At 40.8% G+C, this 20,187-nt stretch overlaps 1 protein-coding gene across 2 annotated transcripts; it reads left to right on the top strand.

Moving 5' to 3' along the window:
- The first annotated feature begins 2,726 nt into the window (after positions 1-2,726).
- Positions 2,727-18,834, top strand: gne (glucosamine (UDP-N-acetyl)-2-epimerase/N-acetylmannosamine kinase). 2 transcript variants are annotated; one of them, XM_062387470.1, is made up of 14 exons: positions 2,727-2,870; positions 11,465-11,521; positions 11,707-11,855; positions 12,021-12,267; positions 12,352-12,559; positions 12,650-12,802; positions 12,917-13,129; positions 13,369-13,456; positions 14,399-14,609; positions 14,839-14,968; positions 15,566-15,787; positions 16,304-16,486; positions 16,929-17,045; positions 17,297-18,834. In XM_062387470.1, the coding sequence occupies exons 2-14, from the start codon at positions 11,483-11,485 to the stop codon at positions 17,530-17,532; spliced, it is 2,196 nt and encodes a 731-aa protein (XP_062243454.1). In that variant the 5' UTR covers positions 2,727-2,870; positions 11,465-11,482; the 3' UTR covers positions 17,533-18,834. The 2 variants fall into 2 exon arrangements, with proteins under 2 accessions (XP_062243454.1, XP_062243453.1); XM_062387469.1 differs by lacking the exon at positions 2,727-2,870 and adding an exon at positions 7,432-7,593.
- Positions 18,835-20,187: the final 1,353 nt, after the last annotated feature.

Genomic DNA, 20,187 nt, shown 5'->3' with positions numbered 1-20,187 from the left:
TTTTTCATATTTTTGCAACTGGCTGTTTTGTAAACGTATTGCAATCTGTGAAATAGTTAAATATCCACATTTCCACATTGACTGAAAATCTTCATGTTGAAACTCATGTGAGTATATTTCATAAATGAATAAAGCATCACATATAAATTTGGATTTCGGTTTTCCTTACAGTGATAAGATTTGGATAAGACAGCCAAACAAGTGGCTTCCATACATGAACAGCTGACCAGGTGACGTGAGGCCCATTTCCTGTGCAGCTAAACCCTGTGGATGAATTTTCTCTGTAAGTGCATTAAAATGCATCAGTTCCTTCTGTCTGCCTCTACGGCTTCTGTGAAACTGACTCCTGTGGACGTAGGAGGAAGAGAGGGCCATGCATCAACTCTCATATCTTACAGGGTACAGTTTCAGAGGGAGAAGTTTTCAGTTTCATATTTGCACAGTAGAACACTGGATTTAAGTGGTAAAATAAGCCAATAAAGGATAGCACAACCCAATTCAACTGAGAACTAGATTACACCAACAATCAAGGAAAAATGGAATTGTCCAGGTAAGGAAAGGTAATGAGTATTAATTAGGTAATACTTCCAATCTATGTATCGTCACAGAACACAGGAATGCTGTAACTCAAATACGAATTTGTTTTATTCAATAATTAGGAGGTTATATTTTATACGAGAAAACAGCATGTTTATTTAAAGTTCGTCAGAAAAGCCGTTGTCTGTAAATTGTTTATTGACAGAAGGAGTGTTTGTGAATTTCACATCTAAATAAATAGACAGGATAGTAGCGGGTGTGTTGTTGTGTACAAAAAGGATGTGCAGTGCATGAACATGTCAGCAGAGACAGCAGCCAGTCCTGCACTGCAACATCCCTGTTAAAACCCCACTGCACTGCCCAAGGCCGAGAGTATCACACACACACATACACACACACACACACACAGTAATAAATAGCTGTGTTTGTCTATCTATCAGGGCTGAATGGAAGGAGGAAAGGAGAGGGGGGAGATAAAGTAAGTGCATTTCAGTCTCTGTGCACGTCCTACTGCGTCACAACCACACACACACACACACACACCTTCTCCTCTCTTTCTATCTTTCTCATTCCATTTCACCATCAACCTCAGTCGTCCACTCCTCTGAAAAAACTTATTTTTCCCCATTCATTCTTAACTTTCCTTTTTTTGTTTCCTGTCCTCGGGCAAAATCCCCTCCTCCACCCAGCTCTCAGGACTCCTCCAAACCACAATGACGCTGTCAGTTCTTATGCAACCCCAGCCCTGGTTGTGGGGGGGAAATAGCCCTGCAATGCAGTGCAGTTATAAAATAGCAGCAGGAATTATGGGGGCTGCAGCTGAGAAGAGAACACTGCCACTTCCTGCACCGTCGTGTGTGGTTACACTGGAGCTGCTTAAAACAAAGCCACAGCTTCATCCTTAATGCACATGTTTCTATGTAGAGTTCATACCCAAAAAGAAGAGTAGGTGTTTTATTATATTTTTCTTCAAGGTCAGATCAGTGTAATCTCATTGCAGGACTGTTTTCAGACCCAGTACATCTCATTTACATGGTTCATATGTTCTCACCATATACCAATAATAGTACATTTCTTCAAATATATATTTTTAATATACTATGAAAAAAACACAATATTTGTAACTTACAGTAAAGTCCTTGCTGATTGGTTCTGCACTCCACTAAGCTACCCACAGCGCCATCCAGTGGAATGGCGTTGAGTGTCTCCAATTCTGTTATTGTTTTCTCAGTATGGCGTTTTACTTAAAAGAAAAACGTTTACATATTTAAACATTGCTCAACGTTATATAGTTATTTACACATCTGTCCTGCACAGATGTGTACAAATGCTGATGTGGGTTTATCTCCTCCCTCTCCTCTTAGCTGACATCCCCTACACTACATTGCTGTGCACATTTCTCTTGTGTTCATCTTGCCCTGAGCTGTGCCAGGTTTCCTCGAGGAGTACACCATACAGTTTGTAAGGTAAAGCAACACCGGTTCCGTCAAGGGTTTAAGAAAATAAGAGCTCAATTGACAGGCTTTGCTCTGCTAAATTGGATACATTTTTTTGTGATCAAATATTTCCTCACAGTAGCAAACTGACTGGCATTAGTCCCGCTCCAGCACCAAACTCCTGCAAGGGGTTGGGCAGCTAGCAGGAACTAAACATACTTGGCTATTTCAGCTAATCTGACTCTAAAATGATGTGATGTCAGAGGTCGGAGGTAGAGCCGTGTTCTGGATTACTCTTTTCATTTTTATTGATCTATATTTAATCAAGTTGTGATCATTATTCAAATTTTTTGAACTCTTAATTTCACCAAAACACCGCCAGGACACATAAAAGCTGTAAAATGTGGGGCTTCCTCTTTTTTGGAACCTGGGGCAATCCATCTGGCAAGCTCCTTATCCTCTTATGAATCTCTAATGCTTTAAGGCACAGTGTTTATGAACACTTTCTCAGGACTGTGAATAAGAAGCTAGACAAGAAAAAAGTCAGTCTTATTGACAGTTGTTTTTACATAACCACAGACACGGTTAGGGGGCTGATATTTGTGCAATTTGGTCCAGATCCGAATACAAATCCAGATCTAGTGGGTGTAAATGAGGTTTCGCAAGGGGAATGCTTGGACCTTGGCGGACACGCAACTGAGAGCCTTTGCCTTGTTTGGTTTTATTGTGAAGGTCCAAAGCAGGCCCATCCGGTGCAGTTGCCCTGGTTCTTGACGGGGTCGGTTCCGCTTCAGCTCTCTCCGTTAACCAGTGAAGAGCCGGAGAGGAAGAGACGAGACGTTGCGTGCGACCACCGATGGTTCCAGCTGACGGCGCGTTGACCCGGGCTAATTCAAGGTGAGTTTGAATCCGTGCTACCAGCGTGAAGTGTTAACGACAGAGGTGCTTGAGACGTGCACTGACTCGACTGTGAGGGGGCTTCACCGGCCAATGTTAGCTAACTTTTTCTCCTTCCACCCACTGGGTGTGTGAGAGGGAAACGTGTCCCTGAGTCTGACCATACAGTTGTGTGTTCATGTGTGTGTGTCTATGTGCGTGTGTTGGTTCAATTCCCTGTCCCGCTTGTAACGGGACGGGCGGCTCCTAGCATAACACTGGAACCTCGGCTAAAGCCAGAGCTTTGTTTAACAGGCTCATGTTAGCTCAAATAGCCCCTCGCCTGGACACAAGCAACTTAAGTAGCAACTTTTATTTTTTAAACACACACACATCCGGCTGATGCTTACTTCACGGGGTTTCTCATAAACCTCTTCAACTTGATTTTAAACGTATTTGCCTAGTTAGGAAGATGCTCACGCGTTGCAGCAACTTGATAACAAGCAGGCACTCACAGTTGAAAACACAGTGGGTTCCTGGAGGTATAGCTAGCTTACTATCCAACTTCCAGACAGTGTGAAAAGGGCTCATCGTTTATTGTTTCGTCGTTAGCTAGTCCTCACACAGTTTAATGCAAACCTTTTATTTTGGCATGTTTAGCACCAACCAGCAGCTCTTGTCGTGTTTACTACATACACCAGTGAAAACAGCTGGTGTGAATGTGCTGTGCCGGTCAGACACTGCACTGGGCCTGTACCTGAAACTGTACTTTGTAGTATTAAGATGTTCCAAATGTCTACTTCCTCAAAAACGCGTCCTCGCGTATCTCTCTGAAAGGTGTCTCCTGTTTATGACGGTGCAACCCACTTCCTGCTGATTTTTATCCCTTATTACTCTACTTAACTTAATAACAAGGAAAATGTCAAATGTAGTTTCAGAGAGCTAACTGTTGTTGTCCCTTTACTAACTAATATAAACTGTCTTTGTTTCCTTTACTGTTACAACGTCATCTTATCGCATAGTTTGATTAAACCTTTTTTTATATTTGGCATCTCTTGCATCACCCATGCAGCATCGACTCCTATATTTAGCCCATGTGATTGTAATAACAGTTGGTTTGAATGTGCAGTGCTGAGCAGACACTTACCCTGCCCTGTTCAAACAGCCCACATCATCATCATCATCATTACCATTTAATCCAGTAACCTCCATGGTATTTTTCATCACCTGGTAGGGCCTCATGTACAAATATACAGATATGCAACCTGTCTGCCTCCTTATGAACGTCATGAGCAGTGACGTGACACATATCTGACTGTAAGGTGTTGATTTAATGATCCTCGATTATTAAACCACAGCTTCATAAAACAGACATTAGTCCAGCACTCCAAGATAAGATATCATATTAACTTAATTTGATCAAATACCGTGTCCAATTGAAAAGTGGTCAGTTGCTGCAGACATTTGGCTTCTGAGTAAGCCAATGTAAGAATACAGTTGAAAAATTCACAGCGGGGCGAGTGGGCGTGCAGGTGATGTTTTTAACATGTGACAGACACAGGACTGAAAAAAACCAAATGTATTAAAACATGTCAGGATGGACAAAAGAAGTTCCATGCTTTTGTTGTGATTGTGAATGTGTCTGGGCTTGGCAATCTCCTTCTGCACGCTACATATGGGGAAAGCAAACTGTTCATGTTTGAAAGGAGCTCAAGAGATTTGTCCGAAACAACCTGACGGGTGTGGATGTGCGTAGTAAAGTTACATACCAGAAAGATATTGTTAAGATCTGACAGCTGGAAAGATGGAAATTCAGTTTCCTGACGTTAATAGGAACACTGAGTCCATCTCACAGTTTATTTTCAGATACCTGTGTAGACAGTGGTAGCTTCAGTAGGAGAAATAAAGAAAAATACTAATTTGGGTTATTGTTCCTTATAACTTGGTTTGGAGAACTTTAAACTTGCATCTCAGACGTTGGTAAACACGTAATTCAACCTTGTATTCTGTGTTGCCTCCCGAAGGTTGACAATTCAAGTCCTTTCAGTCAACTGAGTCAACTTTCTCTCTGCAAAAATCATTCCAGTACAGTTTCGATAAAGCATTAGTTGTTCATTTGGTCGGTCATAGCACAGGTATTGTTTATACTGTAGGATTCATTTAATGGTAATTCTGTGGAGGAGCAGGTAGAGCAGACAGGGTCATGGCCCATCACTATAATTGCTCTTTTGATGATTGACCGAGAGTTTTTTTTTTTTGTATTATCTTTGTCGGTTGTGAACCACGATGTCACAACTGTGTCAACAATGGGGGCAGTTAACTCGGTCCATGTTCCATCCTGGTGCCCACAGTGCCATCCCCCCATATGACACACAGGCTTTCAGAACGGGTACTAAAAATCCCTTTAAAGGCCTATTAGGTTTCTGTTACAGTTCAGTTTGTCTTGCTATTACAGAACAAGGCATCTCCACTGTCCCTTTTTTAGTTAGTCTGGAATGAACAGCAGAAGGCGACTCAACTAGTTGCAAAAATAAGTTACTTTCTGTCCACGATTATGCCAAAATGACCTGACTTCTATCTTGATTTGTAACATCAGTTAACATTTTCATATGGAGGTTAAGGCCTAAATCTTTAGTTTCAGGTCTTTTTCACTACAGCATGATTTTTATTATTAAGTTATGGTCCCATTTGGTTTGAAATAGATGACCAAGTATTGTTACCATGTGTGGTAACTTCAGGTTAAAAAAATAAAGACGATGGTAGTGGACACAATGCCAAACTTGAGGCTTAAAAAAACTTTTGACATAACCAATGGAAGACGTCACGTTGGGTTGCTACTTTGCTCAAACTAAGGCTTTTTTATTTTTGATAAATATCACAGTTTCTATGGAGACATTTTCATACAAACAGACCAGAACCCACAAATTTATTGTCGTAAAGGTAAAATAAAACCATAGATTCCTCATAACCAAGAAAAACTAATTAATTCTTCAATTTTTTCCCTCGAAATTGTCTTAATCAATTAATGACTAAATTGTCAATCAGCTCTTCAGTGTATTAAATTCGTGTCCACTCCAATTTGAATGATCAGATAGTTTGACTTTTTATTCTGGGCATTATTAATCGGAGGCTATCAACAAATTTACACAATGAGTTCACCTGTATTTCCGTTCCAGTATGTAAACAACTTGAATTTGCAATTTAAATGGAGGGAGCATACCGATAAAATGTATCTGTAGCTAAAGACAAACAATCATTACAATCATTGTAATGACAATGACCAAAGTGCTTCCAGCTTTTCTTCAGAGGGACTCACCCAGCTTCTGCCCTCAGGGCAGCACTCAAGGATCATTGCTTTGTAGCACAACTGTTCAAGAGGAGGCAGCACGAAGAATTCCCCTTCAGACATGCAAACAGCGTTCATGTTTTCAAGGCCTTCAAGCCTGGATTCCTTTTGAAGTCTGCATTACTCTGAATGTCAGTGTGGTTTTCAACTGCCCCTTTTCCGTGATTTTTTTTTAAGGAAATTAATTCTGTCATTATTGAACCAGGTTAACCCCACTGAGTTCACGCATCACTAAGGAGGGAGACCTGGTTAAGAAAAGCATGCAGCACCACAGTTTCAACCCTAAAAGTAATTAAAAGACAAACAAACAGATTATTAAAATTGAAACTTGATCATAAACCGTTGCAAACAGACAGTGTGAACTAAAGAGATTCTACAAGAGATTAAATAAACTTTTTCAACGTGACTAGGTTTTGAAGCTGAAAATCAATCTGTTAATTATTATGTGAATTAGGTGCCCAAAGGGTAGATAAATAGATTGCCTGGAATGGTTTTAAAAAAATACACGCTACAACAAAGTTACCTTGAACTCTTCAGATAAATGTTGGAAAGCAGCAGCCATAAGGTTGCTGAACTCGTTGATTAAACAGAAGACACCAGTTTGACTGAAGGAAGGAACATTCCTATGAATCAGACGTGGTTGATGCAATAGGCTGCACGTGTTTGTTTAGTTTCAGTGGAAACAGAGATTTTCTGACTGATGATGGAAAGCATTCAGACTATAGAACAGTGTTGTCATCGGAAACATTGAAAAGAGACACCGTTGTCATGCTATGAATTTGGGCCAGGTTGACCTTGTGTTGCTGTGGCATTCCTAGATTTTATCTGCAGGTTCTGCTAATCCTATGCCTTCTTGTGCGTAAACCATGATGATACACATGAAAAATATCTGGTTTGATTTCATTCTGGTGTGAAAGAAACCTTCTGTTTCCTGTATCAATCAACCTTTTGTTGGAGGGTAGAGGTAAAAGCAAGGATTGCAACAGAGAATTCAGAGAAATATTTTATCTGAAGCATATTGTTTCTGACATTTGTCATCCCGGTGATAGAAGCAGTCATAGATGTATGAGGGCTGTATATGATGGTGAATACAGCTGCATGTTTGGCAGGATGTTGTTTCTTCCATCCGTTCAGCTAACCGTGTCTTTAAGCAAAACGGACCCTCCCGAATCTAGTGCAGCTCCTCCCCCATTGTACGTCTGTGTCACCCACCCTCCTCCTCTTCCTCCCTCCCTTCCTTCTGTGCTGCTTGATGGCTCGTACATGGCCTCTTTTGTTGACTAATGCAGCAGGGCAAAAGAGAGGCATTTAAAAAAAGGGGATTTGAAAAAGAGTAAAGGGAATCCATAGACGCGTGGGATGGAAAATCATCCGGGATATTTGTGCACCAACCCTCATGTGAGTCAAATGGCCTTTTTTCTCTCTTCCATCTCTCATATTCTCTGTCTTCATCCTCCGTTTTTTTCACAGTATCTTGTATAACCCCTCTTTTTATTCTGTGTATTCAGTATGTCTGCCTCTATTGCAGTGTTATCCCTGCCTTTGCTTTATGCATGCGTACCTACCCCCATACCATAATGCCGGCCGCTGATGCTGTCTTGTGATGCTTGAGTGAAAGCCACGGTGTGCTGAATGAGATGCATGCTAAACCATAGGACTTAGTCCAAGAAGGATTTCATTTTGTATGTAAGCGGATACATGAATGTTAAAGAAAGACAGGAAAAAATCGAGTCTTAATGTTGCTTTTATTATGTTGAACTGATATCATGGACATTTACTCGGTTAAGCTACATCTTTCTAAGGTCCTGTACCCTACACTTATAGTAGGTTTGAACTTTAATAGGACATATTGTTCTGATCTTCGTGTATAACTCATTTCTAAATATTTAAGAAACGAATAAGGCAACTAAAATATGACGTAAAAATCTAAAACTGAACAGTAGCACTTTCTCAGAGGAAATAATAGAGGAAAACATCAGGCCTTACGGTGAATGAAATGAATGTCTTTATAGACGCATCAATGGAAAATGTTTTTGAAGCAGAAGATTTTATAAAGCTCAACACAACATTCAAATACCTTTAATATTTTTTACATAAAGGGTTTTGAGCCGCCTTAAACCCCACCTTTTGGTTAAAACAACCCACAACTTTCCGCTCCATTGAATCAATTACAATTAATTAAACTGGAGAGGCATGCCACGCCCACAGAATGCTAGCTAGGCTAAGTACATTCTGCATATGTCACCTCCATTTTTTTCTTACAGTTTTTCTTTGTTTCAAATTTTAAATAAACACTGGATTTCATCTTATTACAATGAAAGAAGATTTAAACGGCGGCTCTGTTCTGTTGAAAGATTTGTCTGACTGTTTGTCAATGTCAACATCATCTCTTGATGAAGAAACTATGCCGTTTATAAACTTTAAAAGTATATTTTTAAATTAAACAACTTGCAGTAAGCAGCTCTGCCAGTACGCTAAGTATTCTTCTTTCTGTTTCGGAGAGAATACAATGCCTGATAGGACACTCTTGTGTTAAGAGATCCTATGTGCCCTGACACTGGGATGCTTGCTTATAGCAATATTTGATCAACCTCTCACTAACCCGATTCGTGGTTATCTGTTTGACACCTCATGTCATGAGGCCACTATTTTCAGTGGATCACCAGCCAAAGACATCATAGACACAGGACAGCTGAAGACACAGTATTCAGCTGTGTTGATAGTTGTCTTTTTGGTACAGAAGTTAGAAGTCAGAAGTTAATAAGTTCCTATTTTGCAACTTGTTGCAATAAACACACACAGTCGTTCTCATTCCAACGTGGATGTGTGAAAGTAAAATGTACTTTAATGTGAATTTGATGTCATCTTTACCTTGGATTGCATGAAGGCTTCACTGCACTAATGTGGTGCTTTTTGAAGTGGTACGAATAAGAATCCTGAATTAAAACATGGATGAATTTCAAGCATTATGACCGTGTGGCAACTTTCTCTGTGCAGCTGAAGTCACATGATGTAGCACAGGCCTTTAAAATATGTCTGTTGCTCCTCTCTGATACAGAGACTCCTTTATTTGGGGTTTCTGTCTTTCTGAGTATACCAACATGTTTGATTGTGCACCTCTGCGTGGGGAATCAGTTTGATACATTACAGCAGAACAACGTGTCCATACACAGCAGGTACAGATTCTACCTTTACTATTCATTCCACTGACACTAGTCTTCTAGGAAATGAAAACATCATGGAAATTAATATTTGTACCACAGTGGGTTCCCTGTTATTTCTCCTGAACTTTATGTTGGTTCATTCTCATGTCACTGAACTCTCCGTTTGGCTTCAATTCCCAGAAGTGCAGAAGAGTGAAATTGAGCTCAGTCAGTAACTCAATCAAACCCCAGAGTTTTTTTTTGTTGGAATTCCAAGCAGTCAATCCACTCAGGAATTTGAGGTCCCTGTGGTTAACCATACAGCCTTGAAAAAGTATTTAAGTAGTTGCCTTTCAATACTTAACTAGGCAAGTGCAACAGTCATAAGCAGAGGGCAGCATGTATGAATGTATCACTGAGAACTTGAACAATAACTACAGTTTTTAAAATAGCTGGATGAGCCATACACGGTATATGAATGACGCATTGCGCAATATCACTATCAGCTATAGTTGTTATTCTAAAGTGAACACATCCACCCAGAGACATAAGTACATAAATGCCGGAGGTAGAGCAATTTGTCTGCATAAAAATAACAGTTACAAAATAACTCTGTCATCCTACACTGTATAGTTTTTATATGCCATTATTATTATTATTTACAATAATAATTATGAAATAAAAAATATATTTAATACTAGTTTTTTTTGTTATAGAGAGTATGAGAGAAGGTTTGAGAAATAGCAAGGCTGAGAGAGAGGCTGAAAGTGCCAAGGAAAGAGCATCACATACAGTTCTGCAATGAAGCAATGGTAGAAAAAGACTACGCTCAAACTAACATTATATGTTATTATGTAAAAGAAACCACTAATGAAACTGTAACTGGACAAATGAGACTAAATCAACCCACAGTCTATAGAGATAATTGGATCCACTGTGAACAGAGATAAGATCCATCATGTGTAACATGTGGTTTAATGACAAGTCAATATGTGTGAGACTGAAACTGTGTTGTTGGGGTTTTGTCTTGTAGGTAAGATCATCAGCTAAAATCACAGGTGTGCTATAGATTAGTTTTGGAAATGTATTGCATTCAGCCTATGGGACAAGAATAAGGGAGGGACAGTTCAATTCAAGTGGACCGACACGAATATGCCAAGCATGTGCAGGGGGCCACCTACTGGGTGGTGGCTCCCTGCCATGCCTTGTTTCTCATCAGCCAATGAGCCCACAGAAAGGCACTTCCCACAGATGATGAGCTGAGGCCTGTGATGTATATAGCTATCCAAATGGTTCTCTTAGTATAAAGCAGTTCCCCAATTTATCCAAGTCTGACAGTTTTTGTCCACATGACAACAAAAGTCAAATGGCCGAGGCAGAAGAAATATAACATGAGAGGTCATGTGAGCTCTCCACAAGGCTAAATGTTTACAAATGTGTTTTGAAAGTTACTAAGAAATTGGTAGTTCATTCATATTTAGTTGGAAAAGAAAGAGACATTTGTTGTCTTGTCTGTGGCATGGTGGGGCTGTGGTTTGCACTGTTGCCTCAAAGCCAGTAGGTTCTTGGTTTGAATCCCAGATTGGCAGGGGTCTCTGTTGCATGTTATCGCTGTGTCTACATAGGTGTTCTCCAGGTACTCCGGCTTCCTCCCACAGTCCCCCAGACTATATGGTTAGGTTAACTGGAGACTCTCAATTAAATGTGAGCATGAATGGTTTTTGAATGACCTGTCTCGGGTGCAACGTAAAATCCATCTACAATCACTGGCACATGTACAACAATATCAATTGTTGTTAAACCAATCAAACCAATCATTAGTAAATAGTATTAAAGAATCCCTCTTCCCTACCAGTTTTATTCATGTGTCCAGAGTGTTACCTTGTCATGCAAAGCGAAGTCCTAAAGCATGTTTCTCACCTCTGGAAAAAAAACGTTGTTTATGAAAAAAAACAAAAACGTAGCGCATTTTTGTTGTGTTTTCATGCCTCAGCATTTAAATATCTGGAAGGCCCAAGTGAGTTTGACCTATGTTTTTTTTAAAGTTGTAAAATAATGGATCACATTTTGCTTTACCATCTGTTTACTGGATCAGTCTCAGTGACTCTTCTGTCTTTGTTTTTCAGGAGCTCTACTATCGGAGAATGCAGAGGGTGAGGGAGAAAATGACAGATCAGAATCAGGTATGTGAAGATATAATATGTAAAAATGCTTTTCCTGTAGGTGATGTAGACCTAAGGCAGAGTATTATTTTTTGTAAGAATGCCTCTAGATGTGAAGTGAGCCTTTACGTGTAGTGGGTAGTAAATTTGAATCAAATTAAATGGTCTCTGGATGCTTATGTTGATTTCACCTCTTTTGATTGTAGTTTAAGAGGAGGCTGAGAGTGTGTGTGGCAACATGCAACCGAGCAGACTACTCCAAGCTGGCCCCCATCATGTTTGGCATCAAATCAAACCCTGAGGAGTTTGACCTGGAAGTCGTGGTGCTTGGTTCACATCTCATCGATGACTATGGGTAAGAACAACCATTACAACAGCTTCCTTTGAAAAAGCTTGTTGCCCACGTCCTAAAACAATGAAATTGTGTATGAAGAACAGTGTACCAGTTGCTATGTCAGGTTTACTTATCCAGGATTAATTTGTCACCCTGTCTGTTTTTTTCCTACTTTCCGATCCGCAGGAACACTTTTCGCATGATCGAGCAGGATGACTTTGACATCGGCTCCAAGCTCCACACCATCGTGAGAGGAGAGGATGAGGCAGCCATGGTGGAGAGCGTCGGGCTGGCCCTGGTGAAACTCCCTGATGTCCTGCAGAGGCTGCGCCCTGACATCCTGATCATCCATGGTGACCGCTTTGATGCACTCGCCCTGGCGACTGCTGCAGCACTGATGAACATTAGAATACTTCACTTGGAGGGTGGAGAGGTGAGGAGGCGTCAGTGTTGAGCAGCAGAATAGATCTAAGGACGTACACTATATCTTAAAACGTGGTCTGGCTTCTTTTCGCAGGTGAGTGGTACTATTGATGACTCGATCCGCCACGCTATAAGTAAACTGGCCCATTACCACGCCTGCTGCACACCCCGGGCGGAGCAGTACCTCATCGCCATGTGTGAGGACCACTCTCGCATCTTGCTGGCTGGCTGCCCTTCCTATGATAAGCTGCTGTCAACTCATCACAAAGACGACTACATGGATATTATCAGGAGCTGGCTGGGTACGCAGGGACACAGTCATTACACAGAGAGGTAGCGTTAAACTTTTGTGTGTGTGTTTGTATGTTAAATGTGGCTTTCTCTTCTTGCAGGTGACAAGGTGCAGAGGCATGATTACGTGGTGGCTTTGCAGCACCCAGTCACCACAGACATCCAGCACTCCATAAAGATATATGGACTAATGCTGGATGCCCTCATCTCCTTCAACAAGAAGACCCTCATCCTCTTCCCAAACATTGATGCCGGTTAGCTTCCCCTACTATCTGTCTCTTATCATCAGGATTATTATATGATTTAATAAGATATGAATAGTTTCAATAATAAATAGTCTCTTGATCTTCCCTTTCCTACGTAAACAGGCAGTAAGGAGATGGTGCGTGTGATGAGGAAAAAGGGCATCGAGCAGCACCCCAACTTCCGAGCGGTGAAGCACATTCCCTTTGAGCAGTTCATCCAGCTGGTTTGCAACGCCGGCTGCATGATCGGAAACAGCAGCTGTGGCGTGCGAGAGGCAGGGGCCTTCGGCACCCCCGTCATTAACCTGGGAACCAGGCAGACTGGCAGAGAGACAGGTGAGAAAGACAAAACCCAAGATTACATTTATTAAGCTAAGCTAATCCTGGTGTTGTTATATAGCTGATTTCATCATCGAACACAGGTTATGTTTTTTGATGAATAGTTAAGGATGATGGGCAGCTTGAAGACAAAGATACCGCTAAGGTGTCAAGATCAATTTCTTCATGTAAGCAACCCAAAGCGATTATCATTCTGTTCATTCTAATGGCCTTTTTATGACATTTCCCTCTGCCAGGTGAAAATGTTCTACATGTCAGGGATGCTGATACCCACAATAAGATCTACCACGCTCTGGAGCTGCAGTTTGGGAAGAGATATCCCTGGTATGACCAACTTCCTGCTTGTCAGTCTCACTAAGTCTCTGTCTTGGTCGTTCCGTTTTTTTTCTTGCAGATCCTCTAAATATTGATTTAGATTTATTTTTTTTATTCAACCAGAGATTTTTCCTCTGGATACTATTTAGATTAAATAACAAAATGTTCCGTGACATCCTTCAAAACCACTCAGTCCACACTGTGAATTGCACAACAGGTTATACTAAATGTAGAATGACAGGTGTGCCTCTTAGAGTTGGAAAAATGTACTTGTTATACCAACGCTACACAATAGAAGTGGTAGTAGTAGTAGCGTAGAGAACTCGTCCGGCAGGTCCTTTCGGCAAGTATGTTATCCTTGTTTGAACAGTGCGCGGAGGTGTAAATGTAAGTTCTCATCACTTGTACCTGATGTTATGTACACTGTAAAACTGGTTATCTTTATAGTATAGTTTTGGAGCTCATGTGGTAATTAGCAGACTATTAGCTTGTGAATTGAATCACTTACCACACAAAAAACCCATACAAATAAAGGCAACCAAATCTACCACTAAATTTGCTGAGATTTCAAGCCTTCCTATATGGAATAAGTGGATGTTTGAAAAATGTCAGCTTTAATCTAACCAGAAGATTTGGTAATTTAGTTTACCATGAGAATACCGTCACCCACACTGTTGCTTAAAAGAGTGATATTATTGGATACTATCTAAATAATGCAGTGCAGGTGTAGCCTCTCTGTTTGTGTGTTTTTTGTTTTTTTTTCTGCTTTCCCCTGCAGACCTTTGTTTTTAGTTTTGCTAATCTAGAAATAGGGTTTCTGATTTCAGTGTGGAGCACGTTTTCTTGATTCTGTGATGCTTTAGCTCACATAAACCTTCATAACTGTTGTATATATTTGGTTGCACAACCTTCCAGGGATGTCAGCAAAAGTATTTTTCTGTTTCCCGGCAGCTCTAAGATTTATGGCGATGGCAATGCCGTGCCTCGTATTCTCAAATTCCTGCGCACCATTGACCTGGACGAGCCCCTCCAGAAGACCTTCTGTTTCCCGCCGGTGAAAGACTCCATCTCCCAAGACATCGATCACATCCTGGAGACACAGAGCGCTCTCTCCGTTGACCTGGGAGGGACCAACCTCAGAGTGGCTATCATCTGCATGCAGGTTGGTTGCATAGAGATACACCAGTGTACTACATTAGTTCTAATATTAGTTGATGGATTTTTATTGTCCTAAAGTCTTTTACTTGAAGATATTAGTTTCACTTTGCTATTCGTCTGTCATTTGATCAGTGTACCTTTTTTTTAAATAATAATTGATCAATAAATAGTCTTTTTAATTTGACTTTTTTCCATGATGGTATGTCGAATTCACTCCTTCCCTTTCTGTCCAGGGTAAGATAGTCAAGAAGTATGCTCAGCCAAACCCAAAGACCTTTGAGGCCAGAATGCATCTCTTATTAAAGATGTGCTCTGATGCCATGCGGGACGCCGTGAGCCTCAACTGCAGAATACTTGGTGTTGGTATGTTAACTCTCACTAGGGTTGGGCTGTGGTAAACAATCTTCACCACAAGGTGTCGTACTTGACTCGGCAGACACTCCTTGAATGGAATATTACTGGAAGTGAGACAGAGAGTCAATGAATGAGAGAAGCAGCTCCAGTCCACAACTTTACTAAATAAGAAGAGACGTAAGGGAAGTTGTAACTAATATATTTTTATTACTCAACTTGATCCACTTCAAATTTACTCTCAAAACAACAACACATTAACTTTGGTGAGGACACACTTCCCCCCCTCCCTCATGGAGTTTGATATTGCCGGCCTTGGCTCAGCAGTATATTGTTCTCTTAATACAGATGTGATACCATGATGACCCTGACGTAAGCTACCGTTTAATTTGTCAGAACCTGTTATCCCTTAAAATGTCAGTCTTGCCAGTTCATAAAGAATAAAAACTGTTTAAGCTCCTTCTCTGAACCGAACCTTCAAAACCATAAAATGCTCCAACTCAACACTCACCGTTATGAAAACACTCCATTATGAAAGATCTTCTTGCAAAAAAATATTCTAAAGCTATCATCTCATGGTTTTGTTCAAATGTGTTTTCCGCTTCTCAGGAGTGTCCACAGGTGGACGTGTAAACCCACAAGAAGGTGTGGTCCTGCACTCAACAAAGCTGGTCCCGGAATGGTCCTCGGTGAACCTGAGAACACCCATCTCTGATGCCCTGCACCTCCCGGTCTGGGTCGACAACGACGGCAACTGCGCCGCGTTGGCTGAGAGGAAGTTCGGTCACGGCAAAGGAGTGGAGAACTTTGTGACCATCATCACAGGAACAGGTGAGGAGGCAGGAATTGATCGAGGTAATTTATGGAATCTCAGAGAGTGAGTCATTGAGTTGAGGCTAACTGAAGTTACACCTCGAGTCAGCTCGACTACTTTTCCCAGCGGCTGTTGCAGTTTCAAAATGTCATAGGGCAAACAATTTCCATTATCAAAACAAATTCGCAAAGTTTTGGACAAACCTTAACTTCTTTCCATAAAAGAGATTTGACATTGCTGCTAGACCAGGGAGAGTTACATATCTGTATCAACTCAGTTGAGTGAGAGGCAGAAAGCTTAAGCAGGAGTCGGTAACCCAGACAGAGGCAGAAGTTGCTTTCAAATGTGCTCAGTAAACACTTACCTTTTTAAGACATTATTCTAAGGAGCTTGTCGTGTAAATACGATGTGCAAACCAGTAAAATTGTAAATCTGGGATGTTGTTTTGTACTGCGTTCCTTTTATAAACCAGATCTCCTACTCAACACCCTACTGACAGTGTGGGAAAGTAAATTTCATGACTGTGTCTATAGGTATTGGAGGCGGAATCATCCATAACAGTGAGCTGGTCCATGGCAGCTCCTTCTGCGCCGCAGAGCTGGGTCACATCATGGTTTCCTTAGAAGGCCCAGAGTGCTCGTGTGGCAGCCGTGGATGCATTGAGGCCTACGCGTCCGGCCAGGCCCTGCAGAGAGAGGCCAAGAGGCTGCACGACGGTATGTGTTTGCTTTTAGTGCTTTTCGAACCTTCCAGGAATGTGCTAAGAGGAGAAATAAACCTCAAATAACATGCATTTCCAAAATAGAGAGGCTTGTGCATGTACGCCTGAATGTTTTTAAAGAGTTCAGACTCTCGCTTTGTGCTGAACTGCTTGAACTTAGACAGAGTAGATAATGACAGAAGATAATGACTTTTGTTTCTGCATCCTATAATTAACATCATGATCAGTGTTGTGTTGCTAAAAAGGTATTTTGTATTGTAGATTGTATTACTGAACTTTATTGAAATCTAGAAGAATGAAAACAATCAAATAAATTGGTTGAGGCAGATAAAGTAAATATAGATTCTGACTATCCATTTTCCAAAGGGCTTGACAGACAGAATCATTCACATACTTGAAGCTTTGTAGCATCTGACTTGAGTGTCGCTGTCTCTCAGAGGACCTGCTGAAGGTGGAGGGGATGGATATGAAACTTTCTGAGCCTATCACCGCTGCCCACCTCATCAGGGCAGCCAAACTGGGGAACTCAAAAGCGAACGCTGTCCTGAACAGGGGTAAGAGCACAAATCAGACACACCAACACGCACACACACACTCAATTTTGTTTGAAGATCAAAGTGCAAAATGTGTTTTATATAACTGTTTGAGGGTTCAAACAAACCTTCCTTCTGCGCGGTCTGAAAAACATAGCCTAGAGGTGTGCTTGACAGTGACTCACTACATTCATAGTGGAGTGTAGTGCAGTCAATAATACTTAGGCTGCCGGCTATGAAATCTGCTTGAAACAATGTCCTCTCCTCTCCAGCCTGCACAGCTCTCGGCGTGGGCATTGTCAACATCCTCCACGTGGTGAACCCATCACTGGTGATCCTGTGTGGAGTTTTGGCCTCTTACTACGAGACTCCTGTGCAGCACATCATCACTGAGAGAGCCCTCATCTCCGCCCAGGGCATCAAAGTTGTCACATCAGACTTGGAGGAACCTGCATTACTTGGAGCTGCCAGTATGGTTTTAGACTATGCAACTAGAAGAACATATTGAAGGAAATAGTCATGATTTGCTGAGGACCGTTACTAAAACCAGCAAACCAACACTGAAAGGAAAGTAGTACCTGTTATGCCTATATATACCTATGTCGATATAGATATATATAGGATACATTTTATAGAGTGAATGTAAATGTGTCATTGTTAAGGAAAATTCTAATATTTTATATATTCTCATTTTGTATGTCCTAATTGTTCATAACCTGGATGAGTTAGGTACTGTTTACTTTTGTTTTCCACAAAAATACATTTTGTCACATCTGAGAGAATCACGCCTTGACTAGGTCAAATGTAACTTCATGTATGAGGTTGGTACACTGCATGTTGGAAATGCTAAAAGAAAAAATTCACAGGGCTACAATCAACCTCAAATCCATTTTCAAGCCAGGACATGCCCACTTTACTTGTAATGTGACTTCTCACAGAGAGGTCAGCTAAGAAATGGGAACACTTGTTTCAGATGTTTGTCAGAATTGGTTATGCAGATCAAAATAAATATTTCAATATTGCTTAAGGTTGTTTTTTAAGTCTGGGATGTTGTTGTCATCTTTTGGGATTTAAAGATTTTATTTAGACTTGAGTTGTATGGAACATGTACAGCCTTTAAACATCTGAACAAATACGTGTCAATTGAGGTAAAATGTATGTAAAAGAAAAAGAAGAAAGCTGATAGAGGGATGATGTATTTCTGGGATCCAGGAGAAGAAAGCCCTGCTGCTGTTGCCAGAAGTTAATTTAGCTTGTAACAGTGCCTGCAAAGTTTCTTAGTGCATAATGTTAAAAAACTGGATATTTGAAATTGACCAAAATAGCCACATATAATGTATGTGACTCCCTTCTACACCTGGGTCTTGCACTCAAGTTAATGCACTGCTGTGCTTTAAAATCAGTCTGCCCTCCGTTGGGTCTTTAGTGTGACACTTTCATGGAGCTTTTTTATTCATCATGTGTTTAGTTATTACTTCACAACAAGGATGTTATTTTTCCCCTTTGTCCTACTAAGCAGATTTCCACGAAACTTGGTGGAAGGATTGGACATGGGCCAAGAAAGAACCATTTAAATGTTGACACACATCTGGACAAATGAGCGGATGCAGGACCGTTTTTTCACTTTCATTGACATTTCCAAGGGAATAATACATAGATTAAGATGAAAACAATCTGCTCAGCTATATTTTGGTGATTGATGTGTTTAACTGTGATGTGTGACTTAAAGAGGTCTGTTGGGCCACGGGGAAGATATGCATAACCTAATCCTAGATTACAGCCATCATTAAAAAAAATGTATGGACTTTTTCATCAGTTTGAATCCTTTTGTCTTTTTAATGATTTATTCCCATCAATTATTGTATGTTGGTTGTAAATTCAATGGAAATGTGTTGCCATTGATGACCCTTCATGTCCCAACACAAAGAAAACTTAGTTGATGATGTTGTACGATGTAGTAGAGGAAATAAGGGAAACAATCGTTCATTTTTTGATACAAGCATGAAATTTGGCATAAACATTCTTCTGGGTCATCTCTTTAACTTTAGAATGGGGGCCATCCAAAAATTCAATATGGCGATCATTTTTCAACATGGTCGCCAAATCATCAAGTCATAACTATATTTCTTGCATATTTGGGGCAATATTTCACCAATTGCGATAGATAGATAAATACTTTTTTGTTATTTTGTAATTTTATGTTGTCTTTTTGTTATTTTTTCTTTAATTAGTCATTTATGTTGTTTTTCTTATTGATTTTTACAAGCGATTACTTGGCTAGAATAAGTCTTAAAGTGCAATTGTTTCAGTGTAAAGTCAAAAGAACTTCATTGGGCCTCAAACGTCTCAGTGACATTCACAGCTGCACAAGGCTGTACAAGAAAACATTTGCACCTGCCATTAGTACAGTTGTTTTTGCATGAGCATTTTGCCAATTCCTGGCAACTTGCAGCAATTGGTGGAAGTGTTGTCCAGTTCACCAACCACCTTTTCCTTGCAGTTTCCATCCTCATTCTGCAGGACTTGGTAAAACTGGTTGAGTGACAGTTGCTTGGCCCCAGACATCTCCTGCTTGGTAGGCTGCACGTTTAATGGGTTCCTTGAGGGCTGCACTTGTTGGTGGTATGGCATCACATGGCCTTTGCTTGCGGGGGAACAGATGCAGTCGTGCATCATTCACAGATGTGGCTGCACTTGATCGGTCATACATTATGACCACAAATCTCTCCAGCATGTGGAGGTTATCATCATCAACTGGCCTCACTGGTTGTGGGCCAGTGACTGAGCTTGGTAAATGTCCCTGACACTTCATCACACACATTCCATGTTTGCCATACAGACTTCTTAGCCTTGCCACGGAATCCAGACACAACGTCACAACCACTAAATGCATGGGAAAATGGTAGGCCACTGGATCTTCCTGGCCCAATTGTTGAAACGATGTCATGGCTTGGAATCAATCGTGAATGGGCTCCCTGACCAAAAGCAATCCACAGCTTCTCCAGACCTATTGCAGGATATTGCTATAGTAACATCAATGTCGTTTGCTTTGATTGTCACTGTGCTACTTCCATTTACTGTTGCATGGACGAATATTCTCGTATCTGTCGCTTCTTGGGAGCATGGGGCCAGGTCTGAAGATTCTGTGATTTCACTCTTGTTG

Source organism: Platichthys flesus, chromosome 5, assembly GCF_949316205.1.
Source record: "Platichthys flesus chromosome 5, fPlaFle2.1, whole genome shotgun sequence".
NCBI lineage: Eukaryota > Metazoa > Chordata > Actinopteri > Pleuronectiformes > Pleuronectidae > Platichthys > Platichthys flesus.
This window is presented reverse-complemented; position numbering and strand designations above follow the sequence as displayed.

Bases quoted from the DNA above. Each gene is read 5' to 3' on its own strand.
- gne (XM_062387469.1), top strand. From the start codon at position 7,555: ATGGAAAATCATCCGGGATATTTGTGCACCAACCCTCAT. The intron at 11,522-11,706 runs GTATGTGAAGAT...TTTTGATTGTAG, and splicing joins AAATGACAGATCAGAATCAG to TTTAAGAGGAGGCTGAGAGT. The intron at 17,046-17,296 runs GTAAGAGCACAA...TCTCCTCTCCAG, and splicing joins GAACGCTGTCCTGAACAGGG to CCTGCACAGCTCTCGGCGTG.